The 15,847-nt window shown below is 44.6% G+C and overlaps 4 protein-coding genes across 10 annotated transcripts; all 4 read right to left on the reverse strand.

The window, feature by feature from the left end:
* Positions 1-436: 436 nt before the first annotated feature.
* Positions 437-4,084, reverse strand: LOC127780490 (equilibrative nucleotide transporter 3-like). Of its 3 annotated transcripts, none has more exons than XM_052307407.1 (10): positions 4,066-4,084; positions 3,091-3,182; positions 2,879-2,983; positions 2,317-2,472; positions 2,097-2,240; positions 1,883-1,988; positions 1,576-1,751; positions 1,326-1,486; positions 935-1,193; positions 437-826 (listed from the first exon to the last, which is right to left on the reverse strand). In XM_052307407.1, exons 2-10 carry the CDS (start codon positions 3,130-3,132, stop codon positions 719-721), a joined length of 1,257 nt encoding a protein of 418 aa, XP_052163367.1. In that variant the 5' UTR covers positions 3,133-3,182; positions 4,066-4,084; the 3' UTR covers positions 437-718. The 3 variants fall into 3 exon arrangements, with proteins under 3 accessions (XP_052163367.1, XP_052163365.1, XP_052163364.1); XM_052307405.1 differs by lacking the exon at positions 4,066-4,084 and adding an exon at positions 3,925-3,972; XM_052307404.1 differs by lacking the exon at positions 4,066-4,084 and having other exon boundaries at positions 3,091-3,809.
* A 1,019-nt stretch (positions 4,085-5,103) lies between these two features.
* Positions 5,104-9,351, reverse strand: LOC127780632 (equilibrative nucleotide transporter 3-like). Of its 5 annotated transcripts, none has more exons than XM_052307566.1 (12): positions 9,141-9,351; positions 8,789-9,044; positions 8,594-8,716; positions 8,211-8,235; positions 8,049-8,113; positions 7,853-7,957; positions 7,587-7,742; positions 7,358-7,501; positions 6,912-7,268; positions 6,662-6,822; positions 6,310-6,568; positions 5,105-6,186 (listed from the first exon to the last, which is right to left on the reverse strand). In XM_052307566.1, exons 5-12 carry the CDS (start codon positions 8,088-8,090, stop codon positions 6,079-6,081), a joined length of 1,332 nt encoding a protein of 443 aa, XP_052163526.1. In that variant the 5' UTR covers positions 8,091-8,113; positions 8,211-8,235; positions 8,594-8,716; positions 8,789-9,044; positions 9,141-9,351; the 3' UTR covers positions 5,105-6,078. The 5 variants fall into 5 exon arrangements, with proteins under 5 accessions (XP_052163527.1, XP_052163526.1, XP_052163524.1 ...); XM_052307564.1 differs by having other exon boundaries at positions 5,106-6,186; positions 8,211-8,716; positions 8,789-8,871; positions 8,942-9,044; XM_052307568.1 differs by having other exon boundaries at positions 5,263-6,186; positions 6,912-7,087; positions 7,166-7,268; positions 8,211-8,716; positions 9,141-9,349.
* A 2,515-nt stretch (positions 9,352-11,866) lies between these two features.
* On the reverse strand, positions 11,867-12,519 carry LOC127780292 (uncharacterized). Its single transcript, XM_052307205.1, has 2 exons — positions 12,499-12,519; positions 11,867-12,271 (listed from the first exon to the last, which is right to left on the reverse strand). Exons 1-2 carry the CDS (start codon positions 12,517-12,519, stop codon positions 11,867-11,869), a joined length of 426 nt encoding a protein of 141 aa, XP_052163165.1.
* A 378-nt stretch (positions 12,520-12,897) lies between these two features.
* On the reverse strand, positions 12,898-15,562 carry LOC127780633 (equilibrative nucleotide transporter 3-like). Its single transcript, XM_052307569.1, has 10 exons — positions 15,336-15,562; positions 15,060-15,122; positions 14,848-14,952; positions 14,598-14,753; positions 14,371-14,514; positions 14,139-14,244; positions 13,819-13,997; positions 13,579-13,739; positions 13,226-13,484; positions 12,898-13,150 (listed from the first exon to the last, which is right to left on the reverse strand). The coding sequence occupies exons 1-10, from the start codon at positions 15,366-15,368 to the stop codon at positions 13,043-13,045; spliced, it is 1,314 nt and encodes a 437-aa protein (XP_052163529.1). The 5' UTR covers positions 15,369-15,562; the 3' UTR covers positions 12,898-13,042.
* Between the last annotated feature and the right edge of the window lie 285 nt (positions 15,563-15,847).

The following is a 15,847-nucleotide window of genomic DNA, read 5'->3' on the forward strand; positions in this document are numbered from 1 at the left end:
TAAACAAGCCCTGAGTATGAATATAGATCCCACTGCCCTTCCCAGTCTCCACCCCACCCTGCGCGGCTGATACGTACGCGTGACGGAGCTGAAGCAGCAGCACGGGCGGCACGGCAAACGTTGTTTGATGTTTCTTCCGCACGTTGCACCGTCGCTGCTGTGCCCGACACCACCAGGTTCGTTTTTTCATTCCCCCCGCGGCCCCGCGCTGTGCGCGCGACGCCCGGGCCCGGGCCGCGGTGCCGGATCACGGTGACACGGGACGAGACGCGGCGTGGCTATTCTGGTGGCGGCCTGTTTCGTCGACTCCGGCCTCCTCGCATGGTCGACGGTAGGTGGCTGGTTGGACTCGTGCACTCGTCAGCCAATCAACCTCATCGTCCTTTTGCAGCACGTCATGTATGATATATACATCCAATCCAAGCAAGCAAACACGTCACCGTATGTCCGTATGTATGATATATCCAAGCAAACGCAAGCGCTGCAGATTATATTGAACCCCAAAATTTACGACGGGGTTGAACTACAGCACTACACTAACACATTGCAGCCAAAAGTCGTCAAAATGGTACACAATCTGGTCCCATACGAGTTGCTAACAGCCAGATTTATAGGAGGATTCTTTTTTTCTTTCCTGCCATTCTGATGTTAAAACAGCCCCGCTCATCCGAGCAGGGAGAACCAATGGGTCTCTCACGCCAGAGATATTACAACACGATCACCAGCCTTTTCCTATCAACCACAGCCAGTCGAGCACAACGCCGGAGAAAATGCCGCCGAGGAGGCAGACCACCAGCACGTTGCCCAGCGCGTTCTGCTCCGGCCCCTGCAAAACAGCAACAAAAATTCAGAAACACGGCCTGAAACACTGGCTGCAACCAAAAAAAAAAAAGAAAGAAAGAAAGAGAGGAGGAGGATGAGATTGCAAACTCGCCTTGTATCCTTTGGGCGCCTCGGTGAGGACGCACACGGTGAGGAAGCCATTGGTGAGGCCCAGGAAGGACGTCAGGAAGATCATGTAGCCTTGATCGCCGTACTTGGCAGTGAAGTAGAATGCGGGGATGAACAAGAACCGAGACAGGATCGCCCCCGTGAGACCCTTCCGGGAGGTCAGCTTGATGCACTTGATCAGTGGCAGGTACCTCCCAATCAGATCCCACACATTGTACATCGCAATGAGCGTCAACGCGTACCTGAAATTTTGTCAGGAATGGACGGCATGTCAGGTATTTGCACAACAGCACTAGATTTTAGTGGAAGCTACAGTACATGTTTTACATGCAACTAAGTGCTTAACAGAATGGATAGAAAGTAACATAAGATACCATGTTCCCAGGCTGTGTGCTCCAGTATCTTCAGACAAAAATCCAGGGAAGATTGATAGAGTCAGGACATATATCAGGAAAATGTCAAATGCGTAGTCTATGTTCTGTATCAACAGCTCTTTGGTGCTTAAACGATCGCATTTTTTGGGATCTTCCTCGGCCTGCAGAAGTCAGAATATAATCATATTAGTTTGATTGTCATGATAAAGTTAGAGGAAATGAATAGAGGAATTGATATTGTGAGACAGACTTGTATAGATTGTTCATTGTTGATTCCTGCAGCTGCAAGATCACTTGCAACAGTCTTGCTCCCTTCAGCGGCAGCCTTTGATCGGTAGTACTTCACGATGGGTAACTTGGGAAAGACATACGCATAAAGGAGTAGGCACACTAGCTCGAAGAAGCATGTTATCGAAAAGAACAGTACTGCACCGAGCAATCAAACATCGATTGTTATGCAGGAAAAAACATTGCAAATTTTCAAAGTATGTGAAAAACATTGGAGAAGGCACTGAAGATAAGTATGTGAGATTGGAAGAAGCGCTGAAGGTACTTACTAGCTCCATTACGAAGACCATTTTGTGAGTTCTCAAATGCTGCTTTTGTAATTAATCTCAAGGCTGATGTTAGAACTCCTGATGCAGCCAAGCCAGCAAGGAAAGACTGAAAATTCAAAGCAGGATATGAATCTTCCAAGGTAAGGATGTCATTTGAGGATGATCAAAATAGCAAGAATCATCACGAATCTCTGAACTTCATGTGAAACGCTACCTGAATAAACTCCGGGCACATGAAGGAAAGGTCGCCAACCAAACCGCCTTGAACACTGGCATCAGCTGTCCCAAATAAGGCACTGATTATGCAGACACCGATAAATGGACCAAGTCCACCCCTTCCTTTAGTGCCAACATCCAGCTAGAGAAACAGAGATGATTAAATGAGTTGTAATACTGGCACATCATATATATATATTTTTTGGCAATGTACTTACCATTATTAATGCAAAAGAACTAATTAAGAAAAGTGCAAATCCAATTAGATTCCTCTTCCTTGTGTTGAGCTTTGCTTCATGGTATGTCAGGATGCAGGTTATTCCGAAGGCAAAAGGTTGGTAAGCTATTGTAAGAACTCTTGTTGGATGGTATGTCTGCAACCAAAAGTAGCACTTTAGATATGCTAGTGTATTTACTACATTTGCGTGTATGAATGCAATAAATTCTGCAATGAGAGGAAAACTTTATTTTGATTGACAAGCTATCTTAGATGTAGCCTGAACCGATACGATTGTATTGGTTGTCTATCCCAGCACTCTGATGAAAAGTGAAAGGCAGAGGATGCTTAAAGCATCTATTCAAGTATGCTGCGTGTATGATGCTACTGAATTGGTTTCCATTTAAACCATGAATTGAATATAGCAAAATATATCCCATGATTCACAACAAAGGATAAGGATGCTTTTTTTTTCATCTGTCAATTGAAATGCAAGACCCAACAGAACTTGAGTGCCTGATCTCATTAAAGCCATGAATGGAATGTCCGAGATAAGCATGTACCGGGAACAGAATTGAATAGTAATCTTCAATGGTGAGCATACTATTCCAAGCGAAGAGGCTTCCATTTCCCAAAACCCAGCAGACAAGTATACCCAAGAACTTCCCCTGTCAATTTCAACCAAACACAACAAAGTTTCAGTAACCATTTTTAGTACTGCATAGAAAGATATCTGAACTTTGCATTATTAGAGAATAAGGATAAGTTCAGATACCTGAGCCTGAGGTGCCCCCGCACCTGCGACCTCGAGGCTCATGATAAAGTTCACGTGCGCCTATTCAAGAAAGTTTCTAGGATAGGCACACACTGCAAAGCGTCATGTAGCATTTATTTCAGAATTCAATACTGCAAAGAGATTAATTCGAAGCAGAACTGGAATATTTTGTTGGTCAGCTGATAAAATCCTCTAGTTTTAGAAAGCATGGTTAAACAAGACCAAAATAATCCTAGGACCTAACGCCATACTTAAATAAAGAACAGGGCGCAGAAGTATCTAAATACGATTGTTCAGTTCCTCTGCTATTCCAAACTGAAAGTTTCAGAATTCAGATGTTGAAGTTGAAGATGCCTAGCTACTGCTCTGAATTCCGAAGCAGCAACAAGAGAAACATAAAAAGGAGTTGCCCAATCCACACCACGAACACGATTCAGCAACAACGCATGGGCCACGAAATCCGGCAGAACACTCGCCATGACGCCACGCCACCGGCACACCACAATTCACAAACTACAGAGAAGGCCAGCAACGCAAACAGATCCAACCCCAAATCGCATGAACCCCGCAGAAAAAAGGGCATCCGCCTAACAAGAATCCATGCGCCGGCCGAAGAGATTACCACCAGAGACCTCGCGAACCACCATACCCTCAACCCGAGTTAGTATAAAACAAACAAACAAACAAAAAAAAAAAAACACCCAGGCTAAACCATAAACCACGAGTTAAAAACTTATAAAACACCAACTTCACCACCGCCACCACCACCACCACCAACAACAACAACGTCCCAAGGAAGAGGCGTGCGGGAGAAGAGCAGAGCAGAGCACTGACCTGCCGCTGCCCCCCCCCCCCCCCCCCCCCCCCCCACGGCGAGGCGGCGGCGGCAAGTATGCCTAATCTATGCAGGGTAGGAGGAGAGGAAGCCGGGCAATAACCCGGAGGAGGAGGAAGAGAGGGGCAACTATAACTAACCCAAGCGCGCGTGGGATCCGGTTTATATATACATCTGGGCGCACGCACGCGCACGCGCACGCGCATATAGCGCGCGATTAATTTGCGGGGGGGATGCAGCTGGAATCTCTCGGCTTTCTTTTGACCCCTCTCGGTGGGAGAATCTCTTCCGGAGGATTACGCCGACGTGCTTCCCTTATTAATTTAATTGTTATTGGGCTAACAATATTATACATGTGCGAGGATAGCAAATCGGAGCGGCGAGGAATGGTTGCGTGGGGAACATCGGACGGCGTTCAGACTGTCCCTCCTGCGTTCCCACTACTGTTAGCAAGAAAAAGAATGCGCCCGCAGTTGACCTTTGTAGATATATTTCATCATTCGTCTTATTTAAAAAAAAATATAATTATTATTTATTTTATTTTATTGTTACTTGATTTATCATCAAATACTTTTTAAGTATGATTTAAACATTTATATATTTTTAAAAAAATTGCATTAAATAAAGATACAAGACACTAATATAAGTAATAATATAAGTAGTACCTTCATCAGTTTGAATGCAAGACACTGACTTTTGGGCTAACCATTTGTACTATCACAAATTTATAGGGAGTAACCATTAGTTATTTTTTAAAAAAATAATAATAAAAGTAAGGACAACCTATATTTTATTATAAATTCAAACATCAAATACCTAGTTTTAGATATATTTAGAAATATATTTTGTCGTATATTTAGAAATGAAACGACTGTATAATGTGGGGAAAATATTTTTTTTAGATAATGAAAAAAATATCTAGTTAGGTGTGCCCTACTAGATTTAAATGCGTAATAGATGCGTATTTATATTCGACGATATCTGCAACGGGGGAGAATAGCAGGTTAGCGAATAATATCGATCCCCGGATTTAATTTGCAAGGCTGGAGATTCATATGTACACGGTATATATCAACAGTATCTCTCATCATTGTGCTGCCGGTTTATTACTTTCCTCCTAGAAGAAAAAGAAACGAATAAGTGTAGTATTTTCCAAAGTGACGTGACGAGTTGGACGATGGCCATCTCTTGGCCAAAAAAAAGCTCTTGCTTTTGGGTTGCCCCACATAGAGATAGTCAGATAGAGATATATAAAAGATTATAAAAGAAGACAAGAAAAGATGACCATAAAAATCAAAGAAGAAAAAAAGAAAGGAGCTTCTTGGTTTGACCTAAGAGTGACATGATAGTGGAGTCCACTAATCTCAGCCGTACGATGTCCTTCTCATGATTAGAAATTTGGGGATCGGTTCTTCCAAGTGGCTCGCTTTTTTATCTTGTGAATTTGCTGTGATTTAGACTGGAGAGTGTTGTGCTTTGCATGATGACTATATGTTCTCAGCTTGGCCTTTCTGCCTGCCTGCCACCTTAGACTAATTTTCGTTAGTTTATGACAATCCAGAATTGCAGCTTTTTGGGTCAAACGCTGCGAGCCTGTGAATGTGGTGCTTGTATAATTATAATCTACAGAGATGAAAGTTGATGATCGTTCTTATCTCCATGATAAACGGTGTTTAGGGGTAATCAACTCCCCGCCGCTAAAAACAATCATTTGCTTGCATCAACAGCTAATCCAGAGAAACGTGACACGGACGATGCTGACAGCCCGTCGTCGTCATCTGCGTTGCTGAGCTACTGCAGATGATTGCATCAGATACCTTGAGTAGATACCCAAGATGAACTGTTGTTTTATCTGCAATTTCTGCATCACCCAAGATGATAAAACTGTTGTTTTATCAAGCATCTGAAACTCTGTTCAACAGAAAGTGGGAAAAAGACATGTAGTGCAATTATGCATGACATAATATTTTACATCTCAAAAACATGTCTTTACATTTGTTCTTCCTCGCTTTCCTCCTCATCATTCCGATACATTTGCAGGTTAAATTTTCAGCAGAAGAGACTGTTCAAGCTGTGCCTGGAGCTTAATTGCATCCAGGGACCCATACCCTAGCACAAAACATGAAGAATATGTTACACAGATCGATCGATGGTCACCACCCTTTACCTATCAACCAGAGCCAATCAAGAATGGCCCCGCAAAATATGCCTCCCAACAGGGAAAGCACAAGCAAGTTGCCCAAAGCATTTTGTTCTGGTCCCTGCATGAAGAATCATTCATGGGATATAGTTCTTTTTCTTTGAAAGATCATTCATGGATGTAGCTTATCAAATGCTACAAAAAGGCAACATCAATGGTTGAAAACATTCATTCATCCACTAACCTTGTACCCTTTGGGTGCTTCGGTGAGGATGCAGACGGTGAGATATCCGTTGCTCAAACCGAGAAACGACGTTAGCATGATCATCCAGCCCTGGTCACTGTACTTTGCAGTGTAGTAGAATGCAGGAATGAGCAAGAACCGCGAGACGACGGCGATCAGTATCACCTTGCGGGACCTTAGCTTGACTTGTTCAATCAGAGGTATGTATCTTCCGATCAGATCCCATACGTTATAGCTCGCGATCAAGACAAGTGCATACCTGCATAATGATGTGACAAGAACAAGAGGATGGGTTTTAGAAGTAACCTGTCAATGATCGATCCAAAGTCAAGTACGAAAGTTAGGACAGTACCAAGAGCCCAAGCTGTGTGATCCAGTGTTTTCAGCTAAAAAACCCGGAAAGATGGACAGTGTCAGTAAATAGATCAAGAACAAATCCAATGCATAGTCTGTGTTCTGTAGTAGCAACTGCTTGGTACTCAAACGTTCAACGCAGGAAGGGTCTTCTTCAGACTAAAAATCCATATAAAACTTGGTGTTAACAGATCCTCTTGCTAAGATTCATTAAATGATACAAAACTTCCTACAAACTAAGAAGATACCAGTGAATTTGCGCGATTTTGGATGCCACCAGCAGCAAGATCAGCAGCGACTGTCAGAGACCCCTCTGAAGCTGCTTTTGAACGATAAAACTTCACGATTGGCAGCTTCGGGAAGATGAAAGCATATAGTAGAACACATAGTAGCTCAAAGAAGCATGATATTGAGGAGAACAACACTGCGTCAATTAAGTAGATATGTAAGAAACAAGATAGAGGTTGCATAGGGATAATCATATACGATTGTTGCAACATACTAGCTCCTTTGCGAAGGCCATCCCTGGAATTCTCAAAAGCCGCCTTTGTTATAAGCCTCAATGCAGAGGTTATCATTCCTGATGCAGCTAGTCCAGCAAAGGACTAGAGATCAAACAAATAAATCAGTGAGCTAAATTTGAAGGTAAAAAGACCATAGCGATTTGTCTATGCATCCAAGGGGAGAGATTCACCTGGATAAATTCTGGGCACATCAGGGAGAGATCACCTGTCATTCCACCTTGAACATGACCATCGGCAACACCAAAGGCAGCAGCAATGATGCACACACCAACAAAGGGCGCGATTCCACCTCTCCCTGAAGTTGCAACATCCAACTGCAATGTAGGAGAACACACCAGTGTGATACGGTTCTGCTGATTTAGTATTAACCATGTCAGAACTGCAATAAGTAATCCTTACAACGATCGCTGCAAATGAGCTCAAGAAGAAGAGTGTGTAACCCGCCAAATTGCGCAACCTAGTGTTGACCTTTGCCTCATGATACGTGAATATGGCAGTTGTGCCGAGGACGAATGGCTGATAGGTGAGAGTAACAACTCTTGTTGGATGGTAATTCTGAAGTCAGAGAGCACAAAATCCGTTAGAAATATCTTCCTTTTTTGTCAGCAATTTTCCTATCGCTAGACAATTAAGAAGAAACCAATATTACTTCATACAATTCATACCGGAAAGAGAGAGGTGTAGTAATCTTCGATTGTAAGCATGCTGTTGAACCCAAAGAGGCACCCATTTCCCAGAAGCCAGCAAATGAAAATACCCCAACATTTTCCCTATTATCAGTGTCGCAACATTGCCAGAACAGACATTTAGTAACACTGAATAGACTAAGTACATTTTCAGGTGAAGATAATCAATGAAAACCTGAGTCGTAGCTACTCTTTGTTCTCCTTTACCATATGCCATGTTTGTAGTCAACTAGGATGACCCTAGATCAAGAAAAACAAGAACTAAGTAGAATTGAGAGTGACCATGCCAAATACATGTATAAAGAAATGAGAACTTAGAACGCAAAACAACACTTACAGTGATCACTCTGTGATATGAGGAGCTGCGCACCCAATGTTAGAAGGAAGAGGGACATATAATGACAAGCCAGAAAGGTAAAACTCATACACAAATTGAACAAGAGAGCAATCTTGGAAGGGAACAGAGGAATAAAGGAAGCAAAGGGTTGCATTCCCAAGAAAATTAATATGAGATTAGATGAACTAATAAATATTTTATACACCTCAGCCAATCACATAGTACTATATACGCCATTATATCAAAGCGTCAACGCAACAGATTGGATCACAATCACATGACGAAAATTATTGGTGATAGCAACTAGCAAGGATGTGTACAGCTTCACGGGATAGCTGAAGCTGGATAATGATTAATGAAAACAAAACATTTCTAATGCATACCCGATGATTGAAGATTGTAGTTATATTCAACGGCATGTGCATCAACGCATGACGAATTGACGACTCCTTTGCGGCGCATTCCCACTAGACCATAGATGTCCCGAGACTCGCCTCACCGGTGTCCTGTTAGAGCAAACTTGCCATTGCTTCTTAGAGTCAACACACGCCGGAATTCATAGAATTTTCGCCGTATACCTCATTGGTTTCGCGTCGTCTTCATCGTTAGTAGATTGGAAAGGGATGTATGAAATCTCAATCCAGTAAGCCACTAAACCTCCCTGCAGTACCCGCTGGCTGTTAGTCAAGAAAGTGAAATTCTTGAGCTGGGATAGATTCTCAGTTTCTCACTCTGAGTGCGACAAGTGAGTTCATGGCCAGGTTCACACTGGGACACTGGGTCCTTGCACAAACAACTACTCTAATGGCTACTGCTCGGAACAAATTATTATTTCTGAAACAAAGAATTGTTCATGAGGGCACGGCATTGGAATGCATTCGAAGACCAAAACAAAGATCATATCTAGGACTAGGAAATCAAGAAGGAAACCTTCTTGCCTGGTGCATGCGCAGCGGCGCAGCGAGAAGAGGAACGAACCCCTGTGTCTTCTCGGCCAGGGCCCAGGAGGAGCCCCCCATCTGCGCGGCTGCGCCGCGGATAGGGAGAGAGAGAGCGCGCGAACGGAATTTGGAAATCCCGGACGGGAGAGCGTTCGGCTCGGCGGCGCGATTAGGCGGCGGCGCCGCGCGGACGGACAGACGGGGGACCCGGAAACGGAAGAGAAGATGGGCATTGGAGTGGGCAGTAATGGGCCACAGATGAGCTTCGGTTTAATCATTAGGAATAAGTCCACTTTTCATCCCTCAACTTTACGTCGAGTTTGTGTTTTTTTTGAAAGAACCCAGCAAGCTGGTTTTATATTATAGAAGAAGTGAGAGAAACTATACAGAACAGAAGACAGGGGAGACGTTCCCGGAGGAATTCTTCCTGCCTGCACTCCCTAAAAAAACAAAAGCCTAATCTCTTAACATAATACACTTCACTCCCTTGGCACCTGCCATTTCCCACAAATGAAGCTCATTTATGATCTTGCTAGCAAGTGCCGATGGTGTAGATTCTTTCCCTCTGAAGATGCGATTGTTCCTTTCCATCCAAATCTCCCAAAGCGTGGTCAAGACTGCTGAACGTAGCCCTTTTTGTTGCAACTTTTCTGCCTCATCTAGCTTGCGCCACCAATTGAGGAGAGTGTTGTCTGTGGTCACATGTAGGAAACGTTGCGGTCTGAATTTGCGACCAATGTCCCGCCATACCTGCTGCGTGAAGGGGCACTCCATGAAGAGGTGTTGTACCGTTTCGAGATTTCTGAAACAGAGTTGGCAGAAATAGTTATTTGGCCAGCCCCTGCATTGCAAACGATCTGCCGTCCATATTCTATTTTGCGCCAGCAGCCACGTGAAGAATTTGTGTTTCCCCGGTGCCCAAGTTTCCCATACAAGCTCAGCAGAATCCGGAAACGTTTTGCCCATAAACTGCATGACATATGCTGATTTTGCCGTATACAAGCCACTGGCCGACCACCGCCAAAGGATTGTGTCCTCAGCCCCTTCATGGATCACCTCTCCTGCGTTGTGGAGCACTTCCCATACGCATATATATATTCCTGAAGCAGCTGTATTGTCACCCCTCCGCGGATGTCTTTGATCCAAGCATCATTGGTTATTGCCTCAAGAACCGATCTGTTTTTCCTTTTGGAGTGCTTGAAGAGGTTTGGGGCTAAGTATTTCAGCGGCTGATCTCCTATCCAGTTGGATTCCCAAAATTTCGCCTTTCGTCCATCTCCGACCAATACTTTGGTGGCAGCAGCAAACAGAGCACGATCGGTGTCATCACAGGGCGGCAGGGTTCCTATCCATGGTTTTTCCGGGCTTGTCCACTCATACCAGAGCCAACGTAGCCTCAGCGATCATGAGAACTTCTCCAAACAAGGTATGCCCAATCCACCATGTATTGTTGGAGAACATACTTGCTGCCAATTCACTTTACATTTCCTGCCCAAGCTTTCTTGGTCTCCGGCCCAAAGAAATTTTCGTCGCGCTTTGTCAACATCATTTAGGAATCCTTTTGGTGGTTTAAGAACGGTCAGCAAGTAGGTTGGAATGGCACTGAGAACTGATTGCACAAGAACCTTCCGCCCGCTTTGAGAAACTAGCTTGTTTTCCAGCCCCCCATCCTTGCTCTGATTTTGTCCATTACCGGCTGCAAATGGACCCGCTTTAACTTCCCCGTAGTAAGAGGCAGTCCAAGGTAGGTTTGGGGGAAAGCACCCAGCTGCCCATCGAAGTTTTGAGAAATATCTTGGAGATCTATATCGTTGCATCGAATTGGCGTGATTGAACTCTTTGTTGTGTTTACCTGTAGGCCCGTGGCATCCTCGAATTTGTCCAGGATTCCCAATAGGGTTTGCACTTCCTGGCGTGAAGGATTTAGGAACACTGCTGCATCATCTGCATAGAGGGAGGTTCTGAATTTTAGTGCCCGCGGGGCTACGCTTGTCAACATTCCTTCCCCAGTGGCCAAGTCCAGGATCTTCTGTAGGGGATCGATGGCCAGGATGAACAGGTAAGGGGATAATGGGTCACCTTGCCGTAATCCTCGGCGATGCTGAATACATTCCCCCATACTTCCATTCAAAGATATCTTGGATGAAGATGTTGCTAGTAAGAGGGAAATCCAATCTCTCTATTTAGGACACGTCGAGTTTGTGTGACATCCCTTATCTCTAATACCAGAAATCTTCACCTCTAAACCATACAAAACCTTGCATCACTTTACGTATAGATGCCTGGTTTCGCTGATATGGCATCCTAGTCAACAAAAAGAATAAAAAAATGGGGTCCACATATCAGCGTCTTCTTTCTTCTCTTTTCTTTTCAAGTCTAGGAGCTAGAGGGAGGCGGCCGGCGGGATTCCGGCGGTGCGAGGTCATGGGCGTTGGGGGCACCAAAGTAGATGGGCTCCAACCCGCCCTCCAGCACATAGTAGAGCTTCTCCATCGCGTAGCTATCGGCGATAGTGTTCTCGATGGCGACATGAACTTATAGTGTGGCATTGCGCGTCATGCTCCACAATCGCATCCCCGCACTCCATTGCCGCCCTTGGCCCCTCCTCCTTCACCTACGTCGCTATCCTCATCGCGCTCCTCTGCGTGCACCGCCTCGACAACTTCTTCGTGCTCCACGGGTTCGCCCTCCAAGCCATCGTCTCACCCACCGTCATCACCCCGACGCTGCGTGCACAACGAACCTTTGGATGTCGAGATCGACAATGTCATTGATGACAGCATCGAAGTCATGGCAGTGGGACTTGGGCGCTAACAACTTGAGCTCATGCGCGACGTTGACGCCCCAGCTGACCTTGAGATCCAGCGCGTAGAGGTGGCGCACAGCCGCACCAATGGTGTCCCTATTGGGGGCATGGGTGGCGCTGTAGACGTCAACAAAGCGGTGGACGATGCGGTGCTTGAGGTTGCGAGCACGGGGCTTGGTGGCGGTGGCCCTGTCGATGGCAGTGAAGAGCGAGCTGCCGTCGGTGTTGACTTCCCCGACGTGGCCAAGGCGGAAGACGAGGGACAGGAGTGGGAGCAGGGAGGGAAGCTTCCAGGTGACTCCACGTCCATGCTCCTAGATCCAGTGGAGGTGGCGACGGTCCAACACAAGGGTTAGGGGTGGACCAAGTGAGGAGCGGGGGCACAAGGATAGTGGAAGGGGGAGCGCCTTGGTGATGGTGACGGCGGCAAAAGAGGAGCTTGCCCATTCGAGTCAGTTTGGCAGCGAAATATCTCGTGGATAGGGCCACTTACATGTGGGCCCCACATATTTTTTTATTCACTCCTTGCTGACTAGGATACCACATCAGCGAAACCACCCATGCATACTGCCATGGGATCTACTTTGCACGATTTTGAACATTTGAGAGGTAGAGCTTTATGGTATTAGAGATTAGGGATGTCATACAGACTCAACATAAAGCTAAGGAACGGCAAGTGGATTTATTCCTAATTGTTATGGGTCCTAGGTGCCACCGGTCTGAGGGAACATCAATACCCAAATGGACCGAGTTATGGAGTATGATATTCTCTAAAATAGTTATGAAATATTTTCTTCCAAAATTTAATGTAAACCATTTTGAAAGACCAATCTAAATAGCTTTTATGAATAACCATATATGGTCCTTGACAAAAAAATGGTGTAAATACTCTCTTTTAATCGAGCACGTGGCATAACATTTTAAACAAAGCATTTAAAACTTTATTGGTGATTAAAAGTTTTAAATGCTTAATGTTGTTTCTTTCTGATTTGATATAATATCACAATTGATTATCATTTTCGTGTTTTACAATGATGTCGAATATTCAGATTTCCTGTACATGCAAAAACAAAAACATTTTTTTATCACCACCCTTTGCCTATGAGCCACATCCAGTCAAGAACAACCCCACAAAATATGCCCGCCAAGAGGAAGAACACAAGCATATTGCCCAAAGCATTCTGTTCAGGTCCCTGCAAAAAATCATGCACACAACTTGAGCCCAATCAACCAACAGAGAGATGGTTCAGAAAATTCAGAGACCAAACCTTATAGCCTCTGGGCGCCTCAGTGATGACACAAACGGTGAGATGCCCATTGCTCAACCCAAGAAACGACGTTAGCATGATCACCCAGCCCTCGTCACAATACTTCACCGTGAAGTAGAACGCAGGGACGAACAAGAACCTTGCAACGACTGCGATTAGCAGCCATTTCCTGGATGTCAGCTTGATCTGCTCGATCAGTGGCATGTATCTCCCGATCAGGTCGGACACATTGAACGTTGCGATCAGCACAAGCGCATACCTGAATTTTTCAAATTTGAGTGATGAATTTATGCATGGCTCTAGCAAAAAAGTTACTGAATTTTTTCAGAGATTAGTAGGTCAGTAACTAGTACCAAGAACCCAAGCTGTGTGTCCCGGTGTCTTCAGCCAGAAAGCCCGGGAAGATTGACAGTGTGAGGACATAGATCATGAACACGTCCAGAGCGTAGTCCATGTTCTGATTTAGCAGCTGTCTGTTGCTTAATCGTTCTGCGAAAGCCTGGTCTTCTTCATCCTGATAAATTCATGGCACAAGTTCAGAATGGTATCATCTCTTTTCAACCTGAGCATGATTGCTTGCTCGAATTGCATACCAAAGGATTTTCTGGCTGACTTTTGATGCCACCGGCAGCGAGGTCAGCAGTGACCGTCAGAGACCCCTCGGAAGCAGCCTTTGTGCGGTAGAACTTCACGATTGGCAGCTTTGGGAAGACGAAGGCGTAGAGTATGACACACAGAAGCTCGAAGAAGCATGCTATCGAGGAGAACATCACTGCCATCGATTTGCCAAAAGGATATATCAGTAATCAAGGATCACATTGCGCATATAAGTATTAAGTATATCACAATGTAAACAATGTATATCTGAATTTAGTAAAAAAAAGACAGCATCTCTGAATGTTTGAAAACTTACTAGCTCCTTTGCGAAGGCCATCTCTGGAGTTCTCAAAAATTGCTTTTGTCAAGAACCTCAATGCAGAGGTTATTGCACCCGATGCAGCAATGCCAGCAAAGAACGACTGAAAATTCCAAACACGACAAACATGAAGCAATTGCAGCATATTTTTTGTAACAGAACTTTTTGATCGAATGTCTTTAGCTAATGAATGAACTTCTGTTACTAAGCTTGTCTGAAAATTTATGACCTGGATGAATTCCGGGCACATCAAGGACAGGTCTCCAGTCATCCCACCCTGAACATGGCCGTCTGCAACGCCGAAAGCCGCGGCAATCAGACACAAACCAACGAACGGTGCAATCCCTCCTCTTCCTGAAGATGCAACGTCTAGCTGCCACACAACGAACGGATATAATTCAGGTTCAGAAGTACTCTCTTTTCTGACAGTGACAGATGATACTCAGCTAGGCTTACAACGATCACTCCAAATGAGCTCAGGAAGAACAGCATGTATCCAGCCAAGTTGCGCATCCTAGTGTTGATCTTTGCCTCGTGATATGCGAACAGAGCTGTTGTGGTGAGGACGAATGGCTGATAAACGAGAGTGATCATTCTTGTAGGATGGTAATTCTGCATTCAGAAATCAGAATGCATCCATATATTCAGTCAGGTGTAAGTAACATCCTGTTCCACCAGTAATAATTTTAGGCAGATTTTGCAGTACCGGGAAGAGGTAAACATAGTAATCTTCGATTGTAACCATGCCATTGAACCCGAAGAGGCATCCATTTCCGAGGAGCCAGCAGATGAAAATTCCCCAATTCTTCCCCTATCATCAGCACCCCCAATGTTTCAGACAAAATTTTGAGAAGGTGAGGATTCTCTGAAACCTTCAACTGTAAGAATCTGTTTCAGTTTTGGTGGCTAGATGCAAACCTTGGTTTTGGCTAATCCATGGTCATCTTCATCACATCCTGTGATTAGCTCACTTTGATCGCCCTACAGATCAAGAAAGCAACCACTAAGAAGTACTCCAAAGATATCACACGAATAATACTACTTTCAGAGCAGTATCTCATAGAACTTCATGCTTCTGTAACTCTGTTCTTGTTTTCTGAACTGGTAGCAAGAACCAAGATACTAGATGCAGAACATCATGAGTTCATGACCAACGAAGAGACTGATTTGTCAAAAGTGGAGTAAGAACTTAACTGGGATCGCGCTGTAGGAGGAAGAGCTGCCCATCGGTCATAACAAGAGGGAGGAGACAAGAACTGAATACTGGCAGGGGAATTTTTGAAGGAACAAACAAAAGAAGAGAGGAAGAAGACGAGGATGCAAGGAGCCAAGGATTAAAGAAAGATTAAGATAATCTCCGCTTGGTTCGTTGATCCAACAAGATACTGTTTGCTTGCACTCCTAGCAGATCTAGTATCCATGGTGGACCATGGGGATTATTTTAAGATACACGTGGTTCACGCATCAACATGACCTGCATCAATATCAGCTGGGGTGATACTCTTCACAACTCGCAACGACTCTGACCCAGTGAAGAAAAAAAAACAGCGACAGTTACGGCTAATTTGGAACGCAGGAATTTTGAAGGAGCAAGTTTAGTTCCTGTAAAAATCCTCCAAAATTCATTTGTTCTAGATGAGGCCTTACCAGGGTTTATATTTTCGACAAAAACCCGATTGAAAACTGCAAGATTTCGAGGTTTCGAT

This window comes from Oryza glaberrima, chromosome 7, assembly GCF_000147395.1.
Source record: "Oryza glaberrima chromosome 7, OglaRS2, whole genome shotgun sequence".
Taxonomy (NCBI): Eukaryota; Viridiplantae; Streptophyta; class Magnoliopsida; order Poales; family Poaceae; genus Oryza; species Oryza glaberrima.

Coding starts and splice junctions, on each gene's coding strand:
- LOC127780292 (XM_052307205.1), bottom strand. CDS start 12,519: ATGGGTGGTTTCGCTGATGTG. Junction 12,272..12,498: donor TGGGTGGTTTCGCTGATGTG/GTATCCTAGTCA, acceptor CACTGGATCTAG/GAGCATGGACGTGGAGTCAC.
- LOC127780633 (XM_052307569.1), bottom strand. CDS start 15,368: ATGGGCAGCTCTTCCTCCTACAGCGCGATCCCA. Junction 15,123..15,335: donor CCTCCTACAGCGCGATCCCA/GTTAAGTTCTTA, acceptor CTTGATCTGTAG/GGCGATCAAAGTGAGCTAAT. Junction 14,953..15,059: donor ATGGATTAGCCAAAACCAAG/GTTTGCATCTAG, acceptor TGCTGATGATAG/GGGAAGAATTGGGGAATTTT.
- LOC127780632 (XM_052307567.1), bottom strand. CDS start 8,090: ATGGCATATGGTAAAGGAGAACAAAGAGTAGCTACGACTCAG. Junction 7,269..7,357: donor TGTGCCCAGAATTTATCCAG/GTGAATCTCTCC, acceptor TTTGATCTCTAG/TCCTTTGCTGGACTAGCTGC. Junction 6,569..6,661: donor TCACACAGCTTGGGCTCTTG/GTACTGTCCTAA, acceptor ATCATTATGCAG/GTATGCACTTGTCTTGATCG.
- LOC127780490 (XM_052307407.1), bottom strand. CDS start 3,132: ATGAGCCTCGAGGTCGCAGGTGCGGGGGCACCTCAGGCTCAG. Junction 2,473..2,878: donor ACTATTCAATTCTGTTCCCG/GTACATGCTTAT, acceptor TTTTGGTTGCAG/ACATACCATCCAACAAGAGT. Junction 1,989..2,096: donor TGTGCCCGGAGTTTATTCAG/GTAGCGTTTCAC, acceptor TTGAATTTTCAG/TCTTTCCTTGCTGGCTTGGC.